The 27,917-nt window shown below is 32.9% G+C and overlaps 2 protein-coding genes across 3 annotated transcripts in view; one reads left to right on the forward strand and one right to left on the reverse strand.

Moving 5' to 3' along the window:
* The window catches only part of LOC147070276 (membrane-bound acylglycerophosphatidylinositol O-acyltransferase frj-like), a 50,907-nt gene extending 48,699 nt beyond the window's left edge, over positions 1–2,208 (reverse strand). The window contains exon 1 of the mRNA XM_085949770.1: positions 2,076–2,208. The gene's annotated coding sequence lies outside the window, so the exon portion shown is untranslated. The remainder of the gene's footprint in view (positions 1–2,075) is intronic.
* On the forward strand, positions 877–26,834 carry LOC147070277 (acylamino-acid-releasing enzyme-like). 2 transcript variants are annotated; one of them, XM_085949760.1, is made up of 15 exons: positions 877–951; positions 2,463–2,567; positions 4,609–4,820; positions 5,711–5,877; positions 6,951–7,102; positions 8,655–8,792; positions 9,098–9,227; positions 14,684–14,829; positions 15,508–15,685; positions 17,360–17,475; positions 18,379–18,529; positions 19,537–19,674; positions 23,013–23,310; positions 25,130–25,339; positions 26,577–26,834. In XM_085949760.1, the coding sequence occupies exons 2-15, from the start codon at positions 2,547–2,549 to the stop codon at positions 26,674–26,676; spliced, it is 2,157 nt and encodes a 718-aa protein (XP_085805886.1). In that variant the 5' UTR covers positions 877–951; positions 2,463–2,546; the 3' UTR covers positions 26,677–26,834. The 2 variants fall into 2 exon arrangements, with proteins under 2 accessions (XP_085805886.1, XP_085805887.1); XM_085949761.1 differs by lacking the exon at positions 23,013–23,310 and adding an exon at positions 20,233–20,524 and having other exon boundaries at positions 26,577–26,830.
* The last annotated feature ends 1,083 nt before the right edge of the window (positions 26,835–27,917 follow it).

Below are 27,917 nucleotides of genomic sequence, written 5' to 3' on the forward strand. Positions count from 1 at the left end.
AAGAATATGGTAGTGTTTTTTTTGAAATACGCCATTTCTTTTGGCATTCCCCAGTAGTTAAGCTACAACATACGGCCGTAGCCATAAATTGACAAACTATAATTGAAGTAGGGAGTAAAATGATGTTAACGCGCGTGTTTGAACATGTACCGTTTAAAAAAAATCGGTTAGGTTAGGTTGAGCTGAGCAGAGCTGAGCACGTCCGCCCTTAAAATAATTATAAATAAATAAGGAAAACTGCTTTTGGAATAAAGATGAATTTAGTTACACTTACCCCAATATTGGGGTAAGTGTAACAAACTGACTAGTGATCAAAAAATATTAAAATGTCGTATTATAATAAGATATATAGTGGGTACCTTCTGTACATATTAATTGTAATGCTTTTGTAGATCCTACGGTAAAGTTTTCAACTGTTTAAAACACACCGATGTATCATGAACCACGTTGAAATTCATCTCATTGAATTATATGTCACACTTACCCCGACTCACCGTACATAGTTACCTACATGTACGTATTGGGGTGCAGACACTCGGCACTGCATTTTTTTTAAAATTCAATTGGAGATTCTAATCGGATTTATTTGGAATCAAGTAAGACCTGCGTCGTCGCCCGCCAACTGCAGTGTCGTGTATCTGCTGCGCCCTTCCTTATGTGACTGCGATTATGCAAACAATAATCTTACAACAAAAACAAGCAGAATATTGTTAGTTTTACCGCTAATATAACCAAAAATTTCATGAATATCGATATGATAACGATTATCGATATTAAAAATGGTTAGAGTATCAATTGTCAAAATTACAAAACTTTACCATTTAAAAAAAACTAATTTTATTTTTTATGGCAATAATCCATAATAAATCTCCTGTCAGTCCTGTCACTGTCAATAAAATTAGAGAATCAAAAGAACAAAAGCAATACTAAAATAACCAACAAAGAGAATAGGTATGTATCTAATGATTTCTTAACTTTTCTTGGTTAGTATAAAATTGAATAATGAGATTTAAAAATAAATTATAAAACTTCAGTCAGCTAGCAATAGAGAATCACATTTCAAATTTCATAAAAGTAAATATATTTATCAATAATTGACTTAATAATGGACACTGTCTTAGATAGAAATCTTAATATTACCTAATTAAATGGCACGCGATAATAAAAAGTCACGATACAATATTATGTAAGAAAATTTGCAATATCATGTAGGTATCCTAATTGTAATAAGTATAGGTAGAATTTATTTTTATCCAAATACAATATAATGTAATGTATGTGGAAATATTTCAATATCTAAGTGGACATGTTAGCAGAATACGATAGCTAATATTAGCTGTGAAAAAAGAACGATTATAAATTATTCATTATTGTGATTCATTTTAATAGAGTTAATCGATGAAAAATGGCAATGTGATTATAATCCATGCACATTTTATAGATATTATAAATGACGTTAATAAGTAACTAAATATTGCAGTTATCTGGTTTTCTTCGATAATATGTAATGTAATATGTAAGCTGTTAAAGATAATTTTATTATTGAGTTTTTTTTTACAAAAAATATAGTAGGTACCTATATAATATATGAGTCACCCATTTCCAAAAATAATCTTGTCTAGTTTTGACCAAAAATGAACTGAATATGTAATTACATTCCTTATTCAAAGTGGTAAACATACACATGTTCAATAAACATTTCCAAAACTGGTCTTTTGCAGTCAGTATAACAGTTGAAAAACATCATCCAATTTTCAAATATCATCTTTTCCATTGTTACGGAGTATTTTGAAACTTTCGCTCAATACGGTAAAGTATGAGTGTAATCATGTTTCGCAAAACTTTCAAGTGCTTGATTAGAAAAGCTCTGTAGTTATAATATTAAAAGCACCCGCCCAATGGCCCAAGAAAAAAAAAATGTTATTTTTTCTATGTAGAGGTTCAATACTCGTTTTTTTGTGAATATCTCAAAACAAAACAAACTTTGGAAATAGGCGACTCATATAATAATATGCCTAATTCAGCACTGCCAAGACGAGGTAGGTATAATTCAAATATAGAAAAGTAAACCTTACCACTGATCCGTCATCCTGTGGAATTCCAGATAGAGAGAGATACAGAAGGAGGGAGAAAAGAGAGCAAACACAACTTTAGTATCGTTGGTGATGGTATGAATGACACAAAGAGAAACCTAATACATAAACCTTAGGTATACATAATACCTTTTTGTCGGAATTTTGAAAAACAATATTGTTTTGAAAATATGATGGTGAAGACGTCAGTATTAATAAAAAAAGTATTGAACGAAGCTATAGCAAAAATATATTTTCCTGTAAATCCAAACCATATTGTTATTTTGGTAAACCACAATATTAACTGATTAACTTCACAGCCACACCATTTTAATGAGCAATATTTACTTAAAATTTTCTTATCATGCCATTGTTTATCTTTTTTGACAGATAACGGCAAGTACCTACAACACCTTGTGAATAATTCAATTTATCTAAAACAAAACTGTAGTCCACACTGTAATTCGACCACTGATGAGAAGGATGTCTGAACAGGTAATTTTTTTAAAATAAAAAATAATATCTTGGTATGTAAATTTACAGTGGAATCGCAATTTTTCGTGCCTGGAATTCACGATTTCCTCGGTATTTTCGTGTAGTTACTACAGTGCTGTTAGTTTTAGTACCTACACTTACTGTGTTACTTATTTATTACCTCAAATTGGACATAGTTATGCAGAAAGTATCCAGTCCACAAAAAATAAAAAAATGAGATATTATGATATAGATCAATATGATATAGACAAGCCGCAAAAAAAATATTCTTGAAATAAAATACTATTTACAATTTTACATACATTTTTAATAATCATGTTGTTACTGAAGTGCCATTATGTCAGCTTGACATTATTTTGGACTGGCTACATTCTGCATAACTACGTTCAATTTAGGTGTGAAATATTCAAAATTCAGATAAATTTAGGTTTTTACAAACACTTAAAATTATTTTTTATATTCCTTTACTTAGCAGGTAGGTAGTAAGATTTCACGGAATAAGTCTGTTTACTGGAAGCCAGGCGGGTACAGTGGCAATTTTCATAGCCAATTTCGCAAAAATTCCTGAATTCAAGAATATTTACCTAACCTAACTTAACATAACCTAACCTAACAAATAATCCAGTTTATCGGCTATTTTCAAAATTTGTTTGCTGCTGGTTTCCACTAAACATACAAGAACCAGTTTCAAATTCTTTTATTGTATTAATTTTTGTTCTTTTACTATTAGCCGGCTCATACATCTAAACTCGCGTCGTCTGCGACACAGCCATAAATCAAACATTGTGGAAATGTCGCATTCATGTTGCATAGCCGGCTGTGCACATAGGAACTTAGCGACAGTGACGATTGCAACCTCTCGATCGTCGAAAGTCGTCAAAAAATGAAACAGCAAACAAAAATGCCATCAGACGCCGAAACAGCGATTATTATGTATTGAGCGCAGCAATTTTCTGAAGTGGTCTCTCCTTGTATAATCATATAGGCACGTATAATTATATTTCAATCTCTTGGACAGAGTAAATATTGGTTCGCTCGTCTGTCATTTTGTAGGAGATACGGCGACCGGTTACATTTGAATTGAAATAGCCAACTCGTAGCGGTTTGCACAGGCGTAACTGCAACACTGACAGCAAGCGACTTGCAGCGTGAGTCACGTGCAATTTGTTGTTTGCGACACCAGATGTTTTTTTCTAACTAAAATTTTGCATTCCACCAATGTGCAGAGCTCCATTTGGTAATGTGTGTTTTGTAAATAACAGCTATGTGACATACGACATGTTGCAGAGGAGACGAGTTTAGATGTGCGAGCCGGCTTAGTGAGTATACAAAGTACATGAAGATGCCGAAAGACAAAACCTAGGTTGCAAAAAAAAAAAAGCTCGAATGGAATAGAACAAGATTTAAATCAACTAAAATTTTAATTCAAATTCCATCAAATATCTCGGTTGATTTAATTTTTGTAATTCTTGTTAAAACGGAATACTTTCAATTGGTAACTCGGAAAAGCTTGAAAATATGTGTTGAATATGATTCCGAGTAGTAAATATCCAAGTGGCAGCTCAAAACAACTACCGAGTGTGTTTCCTGATATTTTATTTTGTTTAGACGTTCTTTAGGGCGCTGTGAAACGCAAAAGTTTAAAATAAACTAATACCACATATTATAATGTACTCATCAGCAACATCTTCTTGGCTACGTGTTAAAACTGTGAACTAACATGCTCCGCACATTTTTAACCGCAATTCCATTGTGAACTAACAAGCTCCTCCTATTTAGTAGACAACAGCGCCTAGAAGCGTAGCCAAGAATATGTTGCAGAAGAGTACACAGGTTCGTGATGAACTGACCGCCGCATGTAATTGAATGCAGACGTAAAACTGATTTACATTTTAATTAGTTGAGCGTTTTACCATTTATTTGACTTTATGGTTGCTGTATTATTCAGGAATGGATGAAGTAGTCAAATATAGTTGGTGATACACAATTTATTAGGTACCACTTTATTCTAGTGTCACAGTTAATTTGATATTTATTCCAGATGGATAAAGTAGTTTCCACCTATCGGGCTCTTGCTCAAATTCCCGCTTTGACTAATGCGAAGCTTCTTAAAAAAGGTTCAGAAGTCACCTCAGTATGGGCTGAAAGAAATCTGGAGACCAATAAATTATCCAAGATCACCTTCAATCAGCAGATTGGAGCAAATTTAAATGTCCTGTCCGAATCTTCGTTTGGCGTTGATGTCAGCAATGAGTGAGTAAATTTTTAGTTTTTAATGATTAGAATTAAACTAATTAAAAAATAATTGTACAACTCTCATCATACATTACAATAAAGTTTTGATAACATCATAGATAACATCTAATTTATTTAATGAACAAAACACTATTCTTACTCACATTTGAAATATTTCAAAGAAGAGTTTTTGAAACAGCCTACTTCAGTTATTTATTGTTTATATAGACCAGTGGTAGTCAACCTTTTTATACCTACCGCCCACTTTTGTATCTCTGTTACTAATCAAATTTTCTAACCGCCCACCGGTTCCACAGTAATGGTGATTTATAAAGTAGGGAAGTAACTTTATTTTATAAAATTAAAGCAAGTTAAACCATATAATAATAATTACTTACCAAATACTCTTCAGACTTTTGCTAAGTTTGGCAGAATAAATCTTTATTAAACAACTTACTGGAAGTAGTAAAATCTATCTTTTTATTTATATTTTGCATATTACATTTAATTAATTAAATTACTAAAATGTTTTTAAAACCTCTACCGCCCGCCATGAAAGCTGGAACGCCCACTAGTGGGCGGTAGGGACCAGGTTGACTACCCCTGATTTAGACAAATATATGCAACTTTTATTTCATCGATTATCCTACTAAAAAATGATGCGTGAATTTATACATAATTTCAATAAGTCGTTTCAAAGAACTCTTGTCAAATATTTCAAATTTAAGTTCGAATAGTTCTGCATTCAGCTGACGATTTGTATTATTAGTTCAATGAAAACAAATAAGTATGACTGACAAAGTTTAGTGTGTACTATTTATGGTGAATCTCCACATCCTACCTCCACCCTTCGCCACTGCTATTCATATTGTATTTGTATATTTAAAATACTATGGTATTGATTATAGAGTCATATCAGCAGTTTCACCTTTAGAAAATTTGAGAGCGATAGTGAGGGAACAGATGGATGCAAAGAATGTTAAGAAACAGTATTTGGAAGTTTGGAAATACCGTCACAGAAGGCAATGCATCGAATTGCCGGCACTCGACATCCACGGAGATGTATATGCTGACGGTAAGGATTCTGTACTTTAATAATAACTACATAATACAGTGGGACCTCTCATAACGACCAAAACAAATTGTAAAAAAATGGCTATCTTAACGAGCGACATTTCGCAAAATGAGTGACGCGGAAAGGGGAAGTCCCCTCTTCACGCCACTGACTTTCCGCACCAGTGCGTCAGTCTGTTTTTTTCACTGTCTTTTTCACGGCCGTATGTTGTAGCTTGACCACTGGGGAATGCCAAAAGAAATGGCGTATTTCAAAAAAACACTACCTTATTCTTAGGTCAATAATTATTATAAAGCAATCATTATTTGTAGGATGTTTATCACATTTGAATGGTCAAAGACATAGCTTATAATCAGTATCTTTAGAATTATCTTCAAATGTGTTAATCTTGCCCATTTTTTGAATAATAAAATGTCTAATTCTTGTCAAATTTGGGATCACAGAGATTATCAATATAATTTTTTATTGTAAATATTTCACTATAATAATGTTGACATAAATTATACTGATGGTTTTGTAAATGCGTTTAAAAATTAATAAACGTAAAAAATCTTAACACCACTGCACATTTATGTACTGAAATATGACTATATTCTAAAACATTAGAGCGAGAGGTTTAAAATAATACTGTTTTATGTAATAAAAATACTTTATGCAGTCATCAAATGTTTAAAATAAATATAAAGGATAAAAGGCTTTAAAATTATATAAATAGATTATCTACAACGTTAAAGGAATGTCCAGGATCATGCTTTGAAAATAAAATAAAAGCTCCATTTTGACCCACGCTGAGCACGTCCGCCCTTAAACATTATCGTATTTTACATTAGTTTATATGGGAAAAATTATTTCACTTAATGAGTGTTTTACATTACGAGTAAGAGTCTAGAACGGATTATGCTCGTTATGAGAGGTTCCACTGTATATGGATTATACGCTTGATGCATGATTCATGAGTACATTTTCAGTACAGGAGTAAATTCAACATCTCACAAAAGTACAATGTTAATACCTACGTAGGTAATCTAAATTCTAAACTATACATACCTCAACTAATTTTAAATAACATACAGGTGAATTTGGGAGCTTTGAATGGGATCAGTCAGAGAATAGAGTCATTTACATAGCTGAAAAGAAATTGCCAAAGTCTGAGTCATTCATGAAGAGGAAATCTGTCAAAGATAAAGACAAAACTGAAACCGCAGGAGATGAAAAACCGTCCAAGGTATTTTTAAATGAAATTATATTATTAATATATAATTTTTTTTATTTAAAACTTTTATTTATCTTTTTAAATGAACACTGATAAAAGTGTAAGCATACTTGTATGATTTTTTATACTGTTTAATTTATCTATCACAGCGTAACGTAATCCAAAATGTTTTATGTTAGATCAGTGGTCGGCAAACTCATTGGTCAATAGAGCCAAATATCAACAGTATAACTATTGAGATTTCTTTTAAGAGCCAAATTTCTTAAACTTAAAATAAATAGGTACTGTAGGAAAACTTCTTCTTGGCTACGTGTTAATACTGTGAACTAACATGCTCTGCCCATTTTTTACCGCATCTCCATTAAAGCTCCTCCCATTTAGTAAACAACAGCGCCTGAAAGCGTAGCCAAGAAGATGTTTTCGTACAGTAGATAGGTACACTGTTTATTAACCTTATAAACTTTAATTGAAGTTTTGAGTCTTAATTAAATTATAGGTGGGTACACTGAATAAAACTTGATATCATAATAATAATGATCTTGTCTATTGATAAAAATTAAATTGTAAGTGAGATATCCGTAAAATTAAATCATTACAATGACTGACAAACACTTAATGTGAACAATGGCCTTGCATCTCCTTGAAAAGTTTAGGTAAGTCAGGTTCGTATGTTGTTTTTAATTTTTGGCACGATTCCAGGTTCTCATCAATAAGACGAATTCTCAATTTACTCTTGAAAAGGGTCATGCTTGAAAAAGATTGTTCGCATGAAGATGTAGAACCGAAAAGGGAAACATTTCACATTTCTTTTTTTCCAATATGTCCATATCAGCTCAGTCTAAATCTAATATCATAATCTTAATCACCAATTCCATAACTTTGCAAATTTCTTCTGGAAATGTCTGTGCACAAAGCGCTTCTTGACAAACGATGCAATGGTAAGCAAGTACCTATCTAGTGATTCAAAATAGTAACAAACCCTTTTCTTACGCAGGTCATACTTTTCGCCATGTCAGTTGAAATTGACACAATTTTATCAAGTGGAATATGATGTTTTTCCATGCACTTAATTACAGCATTTGCAATATCCTCTCCTCGTATTTGACCTTTGAGTGGCAATAGTCCTGAAAGTTCTTCTTTAGGACCTGTAGATGAAATAAATCGTACAAAAATGAACCTTGTGCTGTATCTTTTATGTCACAAGACTCGCCAACTGCTATTGATAAAGCTGAAATGAATTTAAGATCTTTGACTTGCTGGTTGGTTATATTCGAAGACATTTTGACTGTTCTATTTCTCACTGTTTAATACTTTGGACGCGGAAGACGCACACGGTGCGTAATGACCAGGCGGCCGATCGATGTAATTAACGTGCATTTTAAAGGGGGCAATTAAAATCTCATTATCTATTCAGCAGCGAAAGCGTTAAGCCCGTACGTGGTCATTTGTGGCCAAGCCGCACTCAAGGGGCTAAAGAGCCGCGGTTTGCCGACCACTTAGTTAGATTAACAGAAAATGCACTTTGTATGTTTCCATTAAAATGTTTTATTATAATAATTGTTAGGGTAAGGAGTACGATTTCAAACCTGAATGGGGTGAGCAGCTAGTTGGGAAACATCTCTCCGTGATCACCATGTGTCAGCTTGATACGGAGACTTTTTCCATATTCGATTGGTTACCTGAATCATGGTGTCCTGGACAGGTTTGTAGCACATCATTTCCAGCATTTTTTTCATTGGCAGTACACTGAAATGAGGCTTACCTTTTTAATTGAAGATATCATTATTTTTGATTTGATGTTATGTATTGGTTTTAGTTATATGTATACACATTACTTACTGTTTTTTTTAATGTGGATTCTCTGTTTGTCTATGAACGTAACGTGATTGCAAATTAGTACGTTCCGTATCACTCATATTGTGGCCAAAACTAATATAGTCATGGGTTTTTAATCTAAGATACCCACTCTCGTGTTATGTGTAACCTAAATCAGCATTCGTTCTGTAGGTATGTTGGTCACCTGATGACTCTTCCGTGACTGGAGTGGCATGGGAGACAGAACCGAGAAGATTGGGTTTGATCTTCTGCACCAACAGGCCGAGTTACATATTTATCTCAACCTTGGACAAAAAGACGAGTAAGTACATTCCGCAACCAGAAAATTAAATATTCATAACTAGGCATATTTGATAAAGCTTACCATGTGAGCGAAACATGACCCTAAATTCAAATTTATTTATTTTACATAATATAATGAACATGACAAATTATAAATTCAAAGCGTTCACGGCATGACATGAAGTACTCTCCAACAAGAAGATTTAGGCAAAAGCCGGACGGCGCTGTTGTCGACTGAATGGGAGGAGCTTATTAGTTTATAATGGAATTGCGGTTAAAAATGGGAGGAGCTTGTAGTTCACAGTTTTAACATGTAGCCAAGAAGATGTTGTTTGAGTATAAGTGTTAACAATTTTAGAAAAACAAAAATTCAGGGTAGGTAATATGAGTAAATATTTCAATACGAAAAATAAAAGTATATGGAAGGACACAGAGTGAACTATGTTTATAGACCCTATCTTAAAATTTTATAAACAGCGTCCACCTAAATTCACCTCACATAAGTGGAATATATCAATATTCAAAGCGATTTGATTAAACATAGTTTTGCCCTCCCAATTGGCATTACAAATGGCAGGTTAATTCTACACCTTGGGAGAACCAACAATAGATGACCCCGATTCCTAAGATAATTATCAGAGACCACGGCCCCCACATCCTGAAGCGGGCCACCAGGCCATTATCTTTGTCGGCCTCCCTACCTACTGCTATAGTTAAAAGGAGTGTGACGCTCGACAGAAATGTTTTTCAAATGGTTTTCCAGTTAAAAATATAGGGTATTCAGTGTATTTTTAGCAATTATATATATTTTTCAATAAATCCACTTGTGTTATGAATAAAGGCCGGATCTTTCAAGTTTTTAACCGTCAACCCATAAAAAAACACATTAAAATGGTGGACGAATCCAATATCCTAAGGAGACTTTTGCCCAAATGATTCTTAGTATGGATTTCTACAATTTGTCAGTTGTTTTTTCTGGCAGCATGCAATTAAAAAGATCGCATTACAAAATTGATGGTTTGTTTTATTGCAGGTAAGTAATGGTAAACCATTTTTATAAAATGCGTGTAGAATATGTTTTTTCATAATTAAATATCGAATAGCTTTTGCGTACCTACCACTAATATAAATACAAATATTGGAAGATTTTGTCCGCTGACCCGTTTTATGTTCTAAATGTATCATATTGATACCTATTAGTATTACAAGCAACAATACCGTACCTACATATCGATAAAAAAGTCACATACCTACTTGTTTATTTCTTTAGATATTTAAGTATTTTGAGGATGCTCTGCCCAAACTGGTCTATTTGATTATAAACTATTGACATTGAAGAATTTCATCAAATCGATCGTAAGAAATTTCATCTTCAAAATACCAGTGGCGTACATCTGAAGATGCGAGACATCCCTGAAAATATTCGTTTGAACCTACTATTATAATATTATGTATTGCGTAAGCCGTAATTGCATTCTTCTAAAGGTTTTGCAATATAATATTGCTTCAGATTTTCACTTAGTCATTGTATTACGTTAATATTTATTGTTGTTTAATTTAATAAAACGCATTTTTTTGTAGTACTTATTCCACTTTTAATCAATAAATTAGGACCAGTTTCGTTCGCATCAGAGGGACATTTTCAACTGAACAAGGGAAGATTCAGTTGAAAATGTCCCTCTGAGGCGGACGAAACCGGTCCTAATTTATAGATTAAAAGTGGAATAAGTACTACAAAAAAAATGGAGCCATTGTCGAAAACTACCCAATCAAGACTCGTAACTGGACAAAATCTGACATTCGAATGAAATTTTCAAAATGGCGTCCTATGGTAGTTCGTAGTTCCATTTTTGGCCATTCTACAGGTAAGTTTGTAGGTGTGTAACGTTAAAAAAAAGTCCCGCCGTCCCATGTAATACTTCAGATTTTCACTTAGTGATTGTATTACGTTAATATTTATTGTTGTTTAATTAAAAAAACGCATTTTTTTGTAGTACTTATTCCACTTTTAATCAATAAATTAGGACCGGTTTCGTTCGCATCAGAGGGACATTTTCAACCGAACAAGGGAAGATTCAGTTGAAAATGTCCCTCTGAGGCGGATGAAACCGGTCCTAATTTATTGATTAAAAGTGGAATAAGTACTACAAAAAAAATGGAGCCATTGTCGAAAACTACCCAATCAAGACTAGTAACTGGACAAAATCTGACATTCGAATGAAATTTTCAAAATGGCGTCCTATGGTAATTCGTAGTTCCATTTTTGGCCATTCTACAGGTAAGTTTGTAGGTGTGTAACATTAAAAAAAGTCCCGCCGTCCCATTTAATACATTGTACGCTAAAGGCGCGCCGATTAGGTGGCCATTCGACATAATTAGCATTATATTTAAATGTTGTTATTAAAAAGAAATTATCTGATATATGATTATATTATGTATTTGATTTAAATACTTACATATTATAAAGTGTAAAGAACTATTCATCACATAAAACGACTGGTACCTAGATACACATTTCATTAAAACACTTTATAATATGTACTTTCGTACTTTTTCCACATTTATTCCATAATGTTGATATTCAACCGATTTTATCCTAATGGACATTTTCAATTGAATAACAGTACAAAATATAGGTAGGTACATATTATTGCATAAAAAGTCAATTAAGTATAGAGGACGTGGGAGTCGATTGTTTACTTGAACTAACTTGTTGGTGATATTTGTCCTTATTTATTAAATGACTGGTTTATATACATTAAGAAATAGCGTAACTTCAAAACTGTGAAAAATTTGCTGTGTTTAAAATTCACCTGCCGTAGGTGTATGTATCAAAAAAGGTTCCCGACCAATGACAAAAACTTGAAGACGATTTTATTGCTTTTATCGCATGATACGTACAAGAAACCCACAACTTAAAAATGAATTATTTTCCATACGATAGTATGTATCATCATCAGCTGTAGTATATACCAATATTGCATATAAATTTATGTTTACATTTTAGATATAATAGTGCAACCATCTATAATACCGTGGATTTACAAGAATAAAATTACAAAGCGGCAGGTTTACATAGGTCGTAAGTGCATTTGCTAGTCACGCAGCCTTCGCTATCGAGGCTTGATAATTATATATTATATACTTACACAATATTATATATGTGACATATTATAATATTTAGGAATATTATATTTCATCCACTGTTGTTATTTTTAAGTTAATAAGTCAAAAGAATAATATCAACTAAGATTTAATAACAATAAACAAAAATGCAAAATGTACAAAGTGTTTAAAAGTACCTTATACACCTTCTAGAGGAAAGTGGTATAATGGTCCCTATATCTAACGGGTACGAGTGGCAAAAATATTAATCAATAAATTCTAATTGATTTATGTTTTGTACTAGGTATTCTATTAGTCATTATTTACGACCCGGCTTATGCCTTCTGGCTTATGGCCTTCTGGCTTCTTCGTGCACTATGCGCACTCACCGATCGTAAATGCACATTGACATAATAAAAGATTGTTAAAACCTTCTTACCTATTAGTAAAGGATCAAGTAAAAAACAAATTTTGATTATCTGAAGTGTTTGTGAAAAACCCGTAATGAATATATTACATACTATTAATACATTCAATAGGTAAGCCCGTTAAATCGTCATTTCCCGTAAACAATGGAACCAGCTAATGTGAAATATCACAAAATATACCTACTCACTAAATAAAAACAAATAAACAATTTTAAGCTATAATCCATAATCGTTAAAACTGAAGTGATCTCGGATTTTAAGAAAATACGTAGATCAGTTAACAAACGCGCAGGTTAAGTTTTTTTTGTTTTTTCTACCATATTACTATAACATCAAATTATAGTTTCATGTGTGAACTCCCAGATTGGATAAATCAATGAACTATTAGAACCAAGGTCAACTTGTTAAGGCAAATGGTAGGCACTGCAACTGTGTTATACCTATTTATATCTAATATTTTCTTGATAAAATAATTTATTATCAATGGTATTAGGTACTATATATAGGTACACAATGTATCAATGTCGACTAATTATGATTGTATCATTTTGATAACTTCCGAAATAAATAATTATATCGGGTTTATATATTTCATTGAAATAATACTATGATATATAATTTATAGTATTAGGGAGTAGCAATTAACAGAAAACGCATGTACTTACATATTTTGCATGATGAATATAAAGTTTTTGAAAATGGCCTATAAAATGTCAAAAAAAACATTACAACATCAGTACCTATATATTAAAATTGAATATCTCAATATGTCCAACCACTTGCTTGAAACACAAAAGTACGATTTGAAGTATCTTTCGTACGAAACTTTTTCTAAAGGGTTTCATTAACCACATAGGTCCGATATTCCCCATTTTACCCATCCATAAATCCATATAATATAATAATATGTTTTCATATTATATATTTTCGTAGTATCAACATAATATACGAAATCATTCAGATTTGGTACGATTTTAATATTACACTAGCTGTCAGGTCCTTCTCATTATGGGAGCAAGTGTGATTTGTTATTCGATAGTGAAAATAAAAGTAGTTTAGTAGAAATTTTAAACTTTGATTACAATAATAGGTATGTATATAAAAAGTGGAATATTATTAAATATTATAGATATTACTATTAACAACTAATTTTTCCACTCTATACGTAAGCGCTTCATTAATTTCTCTAAATAGTATAGTATATCTACCTACTAATAGCAGCGTTTCTATATAATTAAGTATCGATAAAGTCTCTTGCACATATTATCAATATCATTTATTTCATATTTCATTGTACCTACTACATCGTACAACTTATTTTTCTGAAAAACATAGGTTCCATAAATTATTAACGCATTTTTTAATTAAAAAATGTTGTAATATTCGAGTCCGTCCCAAAAAAAAAAGGACTCCAGATATCCGGTGTCTAGTTATGAAGTTTTCTAATATTGACAGACAAGAATCAAAATTTTCAATCACATAATCACATATTTTATGTATTTCCAATACTTTTTATAATGTGGTGAATACCGTGTGTTTTATACATATTATAAATTATCATGAATTTCCATCAAGTAAATGTGGAAATCCTTGAAAAGATGCTAGATGATAGGTAGTTGAAAAATCACCAGAAATCACGCTCGTTTGGTAAGGTTAGGTGTCATATTGTCAATAATCATGCCAGCTACAAATGAACAAGACTTACATTAGATTATGATATTTTTAAGACATTTCAAGTGACATTTCGAGTGTTGGTCTAAACCGGTTCTCCCCAAAGTGATGCTAGAAGATAAAGGAGTAATAGGGAGCTGTTGGAAGTAATTCAAGGAAGGCTGCTGAAAGAGACAAATCATACATATCGATACGAACAAACGCCACATTTAAATACAGTTGGGATTATAACTTGAACATGTTTGATGAATTTCTGTTATGTTTTTTGCAGCAAAAATATCAGAGGAAAAGAAAGCCGTTCGGTCGCCAAGGTATAGCTGCGATGGGAAATATTTGGTCTGGCTCCAAAGGGATGCCGGAGGACCTCACCATTCTTGCCATCAGTTGGTAAAAACTGAGTTCCCAGTGCTGCCAAAGGTAATTATAATTTGATATTTCATCTTTTAGTTCTACATTTGTCTTTTGTCTTATTATCGACGTTATATACCTACCAGAAAAATTCTAAAAAAATTTGACGCCTTACAGAACTTGTAGGTATCTGATGTGTTTTCAAATTATATTTATTCAACATATAGAATGTTACATTATATGTATGTTACATTATAGAATAAAAGATATGGTTCATTAAATTATTAGCAAGTGCAAGTACGTTTAAATAAAAATTTATAGATATCCGGGTGTCGGTTTTGTAATTAGGGCAATTAATGATACCTAAATCTAAAACACAAAAACTGATAGTCAACATTAACGCAATTTGATAAGCGTTTCATGTAAGAACTACTAGTTAAAATTAGTTGTAATTAAGTAGAATGCCCGTAGATTAATTGGTTAAAGCACATTGGCACGAATCCAGTGGTTACAGGTTCAAGTCCCGTTGGGCGTCGTATTTTTTCAAAAAAGAATTCTTCTAGCGGCTATCTGAGGTGTTTACAAATTATGTATATTAAAATATACAGTTTTTTTATTTACTCAGGACTACAAAATGCCTACAAAATAGTTTTTGATTCTTGACAATTCAAATATACAATGATGATAACAAACAAAAGTGACCACTCGTTCTGCTTCTCATTACAAGATGTATTTATTTAATTTCAGCCTGTCATAAAAACTGTCATAGACATTGTTGGAGTGGAAAAGACAATTGAAAATGGCGAGAAATTCACCGGAATATACTCTGCTGGCCTTCCGCAGCGTTGTTTTGCTTTGGATGGGCGAAGACTTCTCTTTTCAACACCGCAACAGACTGAAGTCCGCAGCTATGTTGTTGACATAGGTTTGATTAAAAGATTACTACATCTACAATGGAACCCTGATTTTACGTGCATGAAATTCATGTTTTCTCACTATTTGCTTGTAGTTTCTGCCATACTGTTTACTACAGTTAATTCCTGATTTTACGTATTTATTTCCCGCAATTTACATCTGAAATATTCAAAATTCAATTAAAATGAAAATCTTGTTTTTAATACATTCAATTAAATACAGGAAAATCATTGAAATGAATTGCAGACACACAAGTGTGTTTTTATTTATAGACACAACGGCAGTATTCAAGGCCAAGGTTATATCATGTCCGGAAACTTGTACGTATGCAGTTCGCCGTATCACACTTCACCGTGAAATGCTGTATCGGAAATATATGGCCGTATATTAATGACCGTCCAACGTCTTTGGGTCGTATAGTACTGACATAAAATTTATGTCTAAATAAAACATGGTTCTTGTTGGTTTCCACTTTACAGGAAGCCAGCAGCAAACAAATTTTTAAAATAGCCGATATACTTGATTATTTGTTAGGTAAGGTTAGGTTTTCATTCTTGAATTTTGCCAAAATCAGCTATGAAAATTGAATTATTGTTCATGTTGAATCTAATAAAATTGGAGACTGTATAGTATACGGTCATCTCTTTCCAATAATAAAGCTCACGGTGAAATGTTTTACGTACAATTTACATGCAACCAGGTTACACAACATGATCGTATGGGCGGTCTTCTATTTTAGCCAACTAGGCATGGTTATTATCTGTTGTTTAGTATTGTGTTTTTTTTTTACACCGGTTCAAATAATGTCCCAGCAAAGACAGACATTGTCATATCAATAGAAACGTTTTTTACGTTCTTGTCAGTCCCTTCAAAACTGTAAAATTGGAGTTTCACCGTAATATATTGCTATATATCGATGGTGCAGATCACAAACCTTCTATGTCAAATTTTATGATTTTGACTTTATGGTATCAAAAAATCAACAAAAATTTAACGGATCTGTTGAACTTTACCTCATATGTCAAAGAGAAATATAGCCTAGTTTATTGATCTTTTAATTAAAACTCCTATGTCATATTCATCATATTATGCTGCAAATAAATCAGTTTTAACCTTCCCCTGTAAAATCGTATTTTTTGACTAATGAGGTTTGTGATCTGCACCATCGATATGTGTTTTTTTTTTATGATTTTACCGAGGCTTTGACTGCACTCGCTGTTATATCGCCTCTTCTCATCTAGAGGAGGATCTGCCGATCAGATCCTCACTCCAATTCTGTTAAAGAACTTTACAATTTTGCCAAGCCCTTCTCTTCTGTCTTACCCACCGCCAGGGCACCTTTCAATTCATTTCCAGATATCCACAAATCAATTTCAATTTCAGATATCCGCAATTCGCAGCTGTACTCTGTGTTGTTCATATTTACTATCCGACAAATCGCTGTAGTCGAAGTGCAATTAACTAAATAGGAGGGGCTTGTTAGTTCACAGTTTTAACACGTGGACAACTCGTCGATAACCGGAAGTCGTTGCAGTCAAAGTGCGGTTAAAAAGAGGAGGGGCTTATTAGTTCACAGTTGACAAGAAGATCTTGTTCGACAGTAGGGCATTGTACTGCTATATGTATAATGTATATATTATGTGTTATAAAAACTAAACACTAACCAAACATAAATTCTTTATAGATAGTGGGAAAATAACTGACATTTCTGACAAATCACACCCATGTAGTACAACTATTCTAGATGTCCATGAAGATATAGTGTTAGCGTCAAGGAGTTCTTTAAAGCAACCATCTCAGGTAATTTTTATGTATTAATATAATCCGTATCTATCTAATCCAGGGGTTCCCATTTGATTCCTTCATTAATAATAATTTATTCCTTATGAATTACTTTTAATCGAGAAAACACCAAGCAAATAGAGAGCGCTGCTCGGCAATTTTTTTCATTGTATGAAACAGAAATATACCCTTTGAGGATAAAATTGTGATATTACCTATATTTTGGCATGTCTTAAGGCGAATCTCCGCCTAGCAGAGGAACCTAGTGTAGAAATATGAAGCTTGTAATTTTAAACATTTTGTGTTTTATGTAATTATTAATAAATATGTATCCAAAAAAAATATAAAGAAAAATATTTGTTATTTAAATTTTTTAACCTTTTCTATGCCTCACGATATTACTATGGCAGTATTTGACATGCGAAGATTTTTAACGATACACGTTGAATGTAGAGCGAAACTCTTACTAAAATCGCTGTAATACCGATAATTTGTGGCTTAGCATTTTATAATTATTTAATAAACAGATGTCACTGTGTTAAATTTTTTAGATTATACAAATCAATCGACAGTGACTAGTAATTTGAGTTTAAAGTTGGACAAGATAACTCACAAAATTTGTATGTGGGGCCTATCGATCATGGCTTCATCGAGCGTGAATACTTGCTGAAGGCATAGAACCGGTTAAAAAAATTATAATATGTGAATTCGTTAAAGGATCTTTTTAAAAATCATCTTATTATCATGTTTATTGTTAACATTTAGTTTCTTAAGTTTTCTCTAATGTATAGAATTATTTTTTTAACTAATTCATAGTTTTAACGATTTTTATTTATATAAAAAATAAAAATGTGTATAACTTGCTATCCTTTTTATTTAGATCTTTGAGGGATTCTTTAATACGCAATTTTTTTTTTTCAGTTAATCATTGCTAAACTTCCGAAATCCGGAGATGAGAAAAATATCAAATGGGAAGTCATAAGTAAGGACTCGGCCCCTCTACCGGATGCCATCGTGTCGGCCAAATTAGAATATTTAAATCTAGAGCACAAAGATGTGCAGGATTCTGTCAGTAAGTCAATTTGCAATTCTGTCTATTCAAACTATTATTACTTACCTGATGATTAAAGGCATGGTGAGATCCTTGAATCAGAATCTCAAAAAATAAACATAATTGGGTGAATATTTTTAGTTAGAAACACATTGTCAACTGAGATGGTCAAATGGCAAATGGCCCAAATCACAATATTTGGTTTTTGAGTTATACTTGGATTTTAAATTTCAAATTACCATTTCATAATTTGAAAATTAATTTGTCTTTATTACGTATTATTTATTCAGAAAATCTGCGTTTTCTATTTGTTTTTGAGTAGTTTTTTTTTTTGACCATGTCCGATCTAATAAGGTCATATTGGCCTCCACAGAGTGGAGGTTTGTATTAACAGATTTGTTTTTACGAGAAATGGATTTTAGCCACTTGCGCAACCTATTAGATCCATACAGACTCAAACACAAATTGAATAATAATATGTGTATTTGCCAGACCCAGGATTCGAACATGGGACCCACGACGTTATAGGCCGACACTTAAGCCGTTCGGCCATCGTGGGACTGTTTACAAGAGCATATTCATTTTATGCATGAGAAATATGACGTACCTATATAATAACTAAAAAGCTTGTTTGGCGATAATTTATTTTGTTTTATTGTATTTATAATTGAATTAACTCAAAACACTAGGATGGGCCAATCGTTTTTTGATCCAAATGAAAGATGGTTTTTAAAAGCTGGTCCGCGCCCATGACCCTATCATCAAAACATTCATTTCTAATGACATTGCAGTAAAGGCAAAATACCTGCTCTCGAAGCTGTGGATTGTGGGCTCAATTAATACGTCTGGTTAAAATTAATATGCCTCATCCAAGATCCCTATGGGCTAAACGATTGGCTAACTACCATTTCTACTAAAGACGACTGTTAAGATAACTCTGCCAAGGTTCTTTAATAGCACTTTATAAATGATAATTTACCTTTTACTCCTCTTGAAAGTAGTAATTTATTTGTTATGTTTAATTTCAGCAAACTTTACCGCCATATTTTTTGGTGGCAATGCAATCGAACCGAAAAAACAACCGTTGATAGTTTGGCCTCATGGCGGTCCCCATAGCAATTTTTCTAACACTTACAGTTTAGAAGCCGCCTTTCTTTGTATGTCTGGTAAGTGTTGAACAAATTATTTAATATTAAATAAGGTATATTGTATTTACTTTATGGCAATTTTGCAATAAAATACAGTTAATTTGTCATTGTTATATTACGTCATGCAAATGTGAACTTAGGTCCACTCCTCGAATGAAATACATAGACGTTACGATTACGATTTATGTTATGAGTTACGATTTTATACAGAAAGTAGACTAGGAATTTTAATCAGTTTCTGTCTACTACTTAGTAGTTTAAATTCATTTTGCTCGATTCTAGAAATCAATTGTATTTTATTTTGTCTTTAACTAGTTAGTCAAAATGTTATAAAGTATATTACACATTATCTTCCCACACATACATTTCACACATCTACCTATGATTAAAAAATAAATTAGTGACTGCTGAATCAATAATTATTATCATCAAAAGAAAGTAAATCCATCCATATGTCAATTTATCTTTTAGACATATTGTTTCATTTTGTTGCAAATAGCTTCCTATAGCATGATATACGAAAATAATATGCCACCATCTGGGAGAATAACAAAACCGAATTGTTGTTCTACGCAGGCTTCTCCATGGTTCAAGTAAACTTCCGAGGATCCACCGGTGCTGGCCAGACCTCTCTGGATTACCTTCCAGGAAGAGCCGGCTATGCGGACGTCAAAGACTGCATTCTTGCCACCGACAAATGTCTGGAACTCTTCCCCGTTGATGAGCAGAAATGTGTGCTGCTCGGAGGTTCCCACGGAGGCTTTTTAGTCACCCATCTAAGTTCCTTGCCGCGCTACAAAGCTGTTGTTTCCAGAAACCCCGTCACTGATATTGCAACTATGTTTAATGGGACTGATATTCCTGATTGGTGAGACACTTTTTTTACTATTCTCCGTTCAGTGAGTCTTAACTTTGTAGTTCCAAAGTTTAGGAGTCATGTATTGCCAGGTGGCAACTGCTCGGAATGGGTATATGGTTATACTAGTCACGTAGATTCTCAAACAAGCAATATTAAAGACTATTATTCCTTTTAAGAAACTGAAACATCCGTAACTTTATTACGTTGCGTGGTGTGCCCTTTAAGATTTTGTGTTCGGTTGTAACAAGAAAGACGTGAGATACATCATCATCAGGTATAAAAAATTTCAAGTTACCATCTTACTTTAATGTCTAAAAGTTACAAAAGTTGCATTGCGTGCCTGGCCTTCAAGATAGCCAGAATGACTCCAGATCATTGGATTTCCCAGTTCTTAACCGGACACGGTGGTTTTTCCTCCAAGCTCTATCAGTTTAGCCTAATAGAATCTCCAACTTCTGGCGAATTGCAGGATACTGATCACATCTGTATTATACGTTGGTTGAAATGGAAGAGGTTCTCGAGTCCCTGTGTCCATCAGTTGAACCGGATGGTCATTACGACTTGTTATCTATCAGCGTTAATTTCTCAGCTTTCAAAAAGTTTATGGCATTTTTGAGGTCTTTTCTCATTGAGAATTGATTATAATATATTATGTCAAAATGGGAATCACTCACACTCTAGAAAGTTGCTCCTGGGACATTTTGAAGTCACAATGTTGAAAGGCAACTAACGTTCATTATGGTACGGTATACACCCGCACAATTGGTGTGGAGACAAGGTGGAAGGAAAAGTAAGTTACAGAAAAGCAAGGAATAGAAAAATCGCTAGACCTGTGGATCCTTAGAAAGTTTAGTCATTTTATCAATTCAATTTACGAGTAATTCATAATATAATAGAAACCTGTCATGGAACAATTTTTTGTAAGAACATAAAATTTTTAATATCACACAAGGAACAAACATAGGTTAGCCATTTTTTAAGAACATTAAGTTTTTAATACCACACAAAGAATAAACATACACATTTGAAACATAGGTGACCATATTTATTAAATAAATGTGAAAATAATCGAAAATAACGTGTCTACTGTTCACCCTATGAAAACAAATTTAAGGTGGAAGTTAATAATTATTTTTTCCAAATTATTATGGGTTGCAACACTTCTTGCTTTATTACTTTGAATTATTTTTGTACTTTTTACTACACTGATACACCTCTTTGACTGATTACCTCGCATAAAATTAGATCAAACGATATACACTTGTATTAATATATGTAGTAATAAATAAATAGATAATGTAACGCCTAGTTTCAAAACCCCCAAAAACGAGTTTACGTAGTTTTGAGAAACCTTAGAAAAACTCATATCTATTAAATCTGTAAACTTTATGTATTTATTATTTGATTCATACATTCTAAAGAGTATTTTGTTTAATAACTTTTACTCACTTTTAGCATTATGTATTTCACTAAGAGAATAAATCGTCACTGTTCTGGCAGAAGACACTAATTCGAAAAAATTACATATTGAGTTAGTTATACCAAAATGTTCCTTATTTCAAACTTTACCGTCTGGAAACCTTCTTAATAAATAAACAGTCTTTATTTTAAAGTCATCCTTTTTACGATTACACTTGATAGACCATTTCAAACATTTTAACAACTTCAAAGTCAAATTACCCAAAACTATTATTCTCCAGTTAGTGTGTTCTGCCAGAACAGAGACGAAATTAAAAATCAAATGATTTTCATTTTAGGGGACTTTGAAACTTACCTATCATTTTGGGGGATTCTGAAACTCACGTATTATAGCAATGCATGAAGAAATCGCCAAAGGCGTTTCGTGGTTATTTTTATTGGAGAAAAAATAAATGTGGTTGGTAAAAGTTAAAAATATTATATTTATTCAAAAAATAGTCAAAGTATGTAACTAAAATTATCAATAAAAATTATGTTTACAACATAAAATTTATTGAATATACATAATTTCAAAACACCTCGGATATATACTTACCAGAAAAGACCTTTTTTTGAAAAAAAAATACGTCCGACGGTACTCGAACCTGTAACCACTGGATTCGCCCTAGCGCGATCCATTTCAGGGGTATTTGAAAAGCGCACCCGACCATTTTAGCGGGTTTTGAAATTTACCCTAATTTGTGATCATACATATCGACGGTTTATAGAGTATCATATAGGTAACAAAAATATCTATCTTAATACATATTATATAACTCAAAATTGTTCAAAAACTGTTTTAGGGGGATTTGAAACTAGGCGCTTAGAATATATTACATCGTCTTCATCCTAGAGCCAGAGTGTAAAGTTATGAAGTGGCAACTCTACTTTGAACGTTTCGTAGCCAATGAAAGATTAATTATCAAAATAACATTTAAGATCTGCGAAGGAATATAATTATTTCGAGAATATGACAACACCCATAACCATTAGAGATCTAATCTTTGATCGTAATATTCATTAAAACATTTCTGTTTAGGTTTTGCTATTGTTCAAGTAAACTATCGTGGATCCACAGGACTCAGTCAGGACAATTTAACGAGCCTCTCGACAAATTTAGGAGTGAACGACGCCAATGATTGTATGTTGGCAATGTCGGAAACCGTTGAACTCTTTGGTTTGTCTGTTGATAATTGCTTGTTACTTGGGAAATCGCACGGAGGATATCTCGTTGCGGTACTGTCTGGATTATACCCAAACGAATTCAGAGCAGTCGTCGCCAAAAATCCAGTCACAGAAATTGTTTCTAAATACAATGAGTCAGATATACCCGATACGTGAGTTTATTTATTATAGGAAGTACTTAAATACGCACCATGCATCTACATATTTGGCAGTTTTGATTTATTCTGACCACCTCATAAGTATTTCGATTTCTTTTAATAATTTTTTCGATTGATATTAAATTCGATGGTAGTGTTGTCAATTTTGCGGAAATTTTCATTGCTAACCTCAAATGCAACTGTATACAGTTGGCCGTAAATTAATGTAAACTGCGAACTGTATGCCAGCGAGGCTATTCTAACATATCAGTTAACTTTACTTATGCGCCGGCAGCGACTTGCTTGCCTGCGCGGTATAGTGACTTGCCTGCGTGGTATAGTTCTTTTACAGCTCTTTTCGGTTTGCGTGAGCTTCAGTTTTCCCGTCCATACACACGGGCTTCTCGATACAAACCGGTTTGCGCAGGTAAGCTTATGGTAAAGCATGAACGTCTAGCCGGCGCTTAAAAGATAAATGTCATAAATATATCAAATTTATTACTGTATGTATTCAGGCGTCAATTACATATTGCAAATTGAGATGCAAGATTTTGAAAAACAATCTATGTCACGGGTCACGGCCGCCACCTTAATTTATAGATCCCCGCTAACTGTCAAATATCGAGTGAATAGTAATAACATAATTGTATTTGTTTTACTACATGCTGCAATAACATGACTAATAAAATTTTAGGTTATGTTGTGTTTGACCTTTTAATCAAAATTGACCGTCTTGTGTATGGAATGGCTTCTTTGTTAACTTTACTGTAAAGGCCGTACATCAGTTGAGGCACGGTCTAAAAAGATCGTTGCTTGGCGATGCGCGGATTGCGGGTCGCGGGTGCAAATGACGCCTGTCAAACAAAATATTATTTGTCATATAAATCCAACATACGTCCATTTTATGTTCTGTTTATTGTTCTATTAGTAACAATAATAACATATTCATTGACATGTTTTCTTTTTAAAGTAAATGGGTAACGTTTTTAGTCATCTTTACACGATTTAAGAATTAATTGGCCCGTCGCTATCACGAAGCAAAGTGACGTGTTTCTAGCTCGACGTTCTCTCACTGAATGCGAGCGAGTCCAAAATTTCGTCGCGCCTACAGTTGAAAATTATTTGCCGTTTCACTGATGCGTCACCTTAAGAATAGCTGCATAGGTTGTATTCGAAGTTATTAACAAAAATTCCCACGAAATAAGACAATACTACCACTGGAATACGGAGTATGGCTGTGATAAAATAAATACTTATAATGGCCCCTTTTACATTGGCTCAAATTTTGGTGGTCGTGCGAAGAGGGCGATATATCGTCGGTGTTTTGTAAAAAGGCCGAATTAACCAAAATGCTACTTTATAGGAGGAGGATTTTCAACTTTTGACATTTATTTGTTTTTTACCTGTAGATGATTATAAATATCTAACAAGTTTATAATAAAGCTTAGAAAGAATACTGTCATTATAATAGGTATTATTATATAATATTTTAAGGCCTAATATGTCACATTTACTTTTTATTTCGTAATTTTAATTAATTTAATTTTAGTCGATTATCGTTTTTAAGTACTTTCCTGTTGAGATAAAAATTCGCCGTTTTTACACAACAAAGCTAGTGGGGTACATATTGTATTTTCATTAAAATCTCGATTTCGCCAAAATGGTTGATTCGCCCTTTTTACAAAACACCGACGATGTGTCAGAAAATGTTTGCCGTCTATCGACACAATGTCGGTGTTTCGACATGTATTAAATGGCGCCAAAATTTGCCTGACTCGGGCCATTGTGAAGGCATATGCTGGTAGATATTTTATTGTTTACGATAATGTTTCAGGTGTACGTTTGAGGCAGGCGTAGAGTTCAATGAAGTGGGTCCTATCAGTGAAGAACTGATGCTCACCATGCGACGGGCATCCCCAATGGTTAACGCTCACAAAGTAAAGGCACCGACTCTACTCTGCCTCGGTACACAGGACAAACGAGTGCCTTATTTTCAAGGAATGGAATTTTACCACAAAATTAAAGCGAATGGATGCAAGGCCAGGTAAAATACTACTTCTTCTCTTCTTCTTAGTCCATATCTGCTTATCAGTTTGACATCGAATGAGTAAATAAACTTATTTTTTAAATGCGTTACAGTTAGGTTTTATAATTTTTGAAAACTCTTGCCGGGTTCAAACACGGTACATACCTAGTATGTAAATATTTTCAATTTAATCAGTGGGGTGCTATTTTAGCTTTGTCATGGTTATAAATTATTATCACAAAACAGCAAGAGATATTTTTTTTGACAAATGTAATTGTATTTCTATAAGATGTAGATGTAGTTAGAGGCACCAAAGCCAGATGGCCTTTAATCCTCTTCATCTTTAAGACTTGTGATTATATTACCTATTGACGAAAACCTCATGGTTCTTGGAATGAACGGGAAAAGAAAAAAATTGTTGTACTGTGGTTTCTCCTTTGATTTGACAAAATTAACACATACTTAATTTAGATAATAACTAATATCTATACAGATGGAGAGAGCTAAAATATGCTCTTTCTTCTGTATGCTATAAGAAAAATTGTCCGAATTGACTTCAGGAACGATGTTATTTGCAGTCTCAAGAATTCAATTGGGAAGGCCAGATTGTAATCAGCGTATTTCCTCGATTATAAGATGCATGTTTTTTCCTATTTTGGTGTCTCTGAATTCGGGGTGCTTCTTATAATCGCTGTAAAATTCCACGATTGTGATGAATCATCACTGATTAATAGTAGTGGGGGGGTCAGTTGGTCCAGCGCGGCGGAGAAGGTAGTCATGTTACAGTACCCACTGCCTGAACACGTTTGAGTTTGAATAAAAATGTCCCTAATTACCATTTAAAATGTTGGCAAGAAGACTACATTATGACGCTGCATTGAAAAGAAATTGTGTATGCAGAAGTGCACGGAAACATAGCTGCAGGACGTAAATTTGTGCGACTTTGTTTGCTATAATAAATTTTACATGTTCTTATTTTCGGTATATAAAAATAATTGTGTGTCTTATAATCAAGGAAATACGGTATGTATTAGGATCTTTGATCAGCTGATTGGGGAAGCCTGCCATGATGCAGCAGTAGAATTTTTTTAACAGCTTAAAGACGTGGATTTTTTCTACATTCTGTGAAGAGATTTATTCTGAAATTATATTTTTTTCTTTTTTGTCATAACAAACTCCGTATCTACTTTTTTAATCAAGGTTATCATAATAAAATCAAGTGAGTTATCTAATTTTTTGTACTTTTTATTTTCAGAGCTTTAATTTACGAAGACAATCATTCTTTGTCATCCACAGCTCATGAAGCAGACCAAATGATTAACAGCGTCCTCTGGTTTTTGGAACATACTCAATAAACATTTGGATTTATATAATCTCATTAACTTCTTCCAGTAAATTACATATATATTTTCATGTTTATCACACCTCTAAGCACAAAAACATAATTCTCAAAGAACTTTTGTACTTAATAGATAAAAAAACTGAAATAAAAATATTTTTGAATTTTTTATATTAATTTTATTTGTGTATGCGTTTTGTAATTTGGAAAAGTGAAATTCTGCCTGAATATACCTAGATTTTTTTATGAAATGAGTAAAAACCTAGTAAAAAGATATTAAGCAGCCAAAAACCCGATTTTCTCAAAATTATTAGTTGTGCATAAAGGCCGGTTCGGATTAGTCGAGTAATTTAGTTACCACTAAATGATTTAGTAACTGAAGTGTCCGAACACAGTACATTAGTGAGTGACGTTTCAAAATGAACAGAGCACAACGTAAGAGCAAAAATAAATAATTAACGATTTTTTTTATTCAACGAATAATTGAAGAGTGACATTCCAAACCGGCCTAAGTCTAAAAATCTGATTTTGAGATTAATCATATTTTTGTGATTTGCAATTTACCTCTTAATTTTTCGGTACTATAATGTTTGGCCATTTCATAGAAAATCCAAAGACTCGAAAGCATGAAATATAAATAACATTAAAAAGTCTAGTAAAACTTCAAAAAAATTCATTCAAAAACTGACTTTTTTTTCAAAATGGCCCTAAGTCTGTACAAAGTACAGTTTGGAACACAATAAAGTAAAGTTGAGTATCTTTTGTGTGTACAATTATGATTGTGTAATAGAATGTGGTCATGGACAGGTCTGTTGGGATTATTAATGAATAAAAATAATATTAAATTTCTTTCACCTTATTGCCTTTTTTGATAAAAAGGTAAACATTGTAACTTTTACAGCATAATATATTATATAATAATACTACAATGTAGGGATCATCTTCAATAAAACAAATAGTTTACTGATGTGCACATGATTTGCACATTGTCTGACGTGTTACAATATTATATTATGGCCGCTTGGAGCGTAAATGTGGCAAAAAGAGTTCAACTGCGCATGCGCATTTCCTTAGTGACACATACCTGTTATCAACAGGCTTTTGTTGGTTTCTGTAAATATTAAATAAAAGACGGGCCGAACCGCAACCCTGATCTCTATAAACAATTGAATAAAACACCTGATCTGGTTCCCTGCTCAACTACGTTAAAATTTATTTATGAGTAGAGGCCTTCGTCCGGTGCGTGAAAATCACTTA

This window comes from Rhyacophila brunnea, unplaced genomic scaffold, assembly GCF_057557595.1.
Source record: "Rhyacophila brunnea isolate RB1 unplaced genomic scaffold, BYU_Rbru_1.0 scaffold_22, whole genome shotgun sequence".
Classification (NCBI taxonomy): domain Eukaryota; kingdom Metazoa; phylum Arthropoda; class Insecta; order Trichoptera; family Rhyacophilidae; genus Rhyacophila; species Rhyacophila brunnea.

Excerpts from the sequence above, each read along its gene's own strand:
- LOC147070277 (XM_085949760.1), top strand. The coding sequence starts at position 2,547 with ATGAGAAGGATGTCTGAACAG. Across the intron at positions 2,568-4,608 it reads TGAGAAGGATGTCTGAACAG|ATGGATAAAGTAGTTTCCAC; the intron begins GTAATTTTTTTA and ends TATTTATTCCAG. Across the intron at positions 9,228-14,683 it reads AACCTTGGACAAAAAGACGA|CAAAAATATCAGAGGAAAAG; the intron begins GTAAGTACATTC and ends TGTTTTTTGCAG.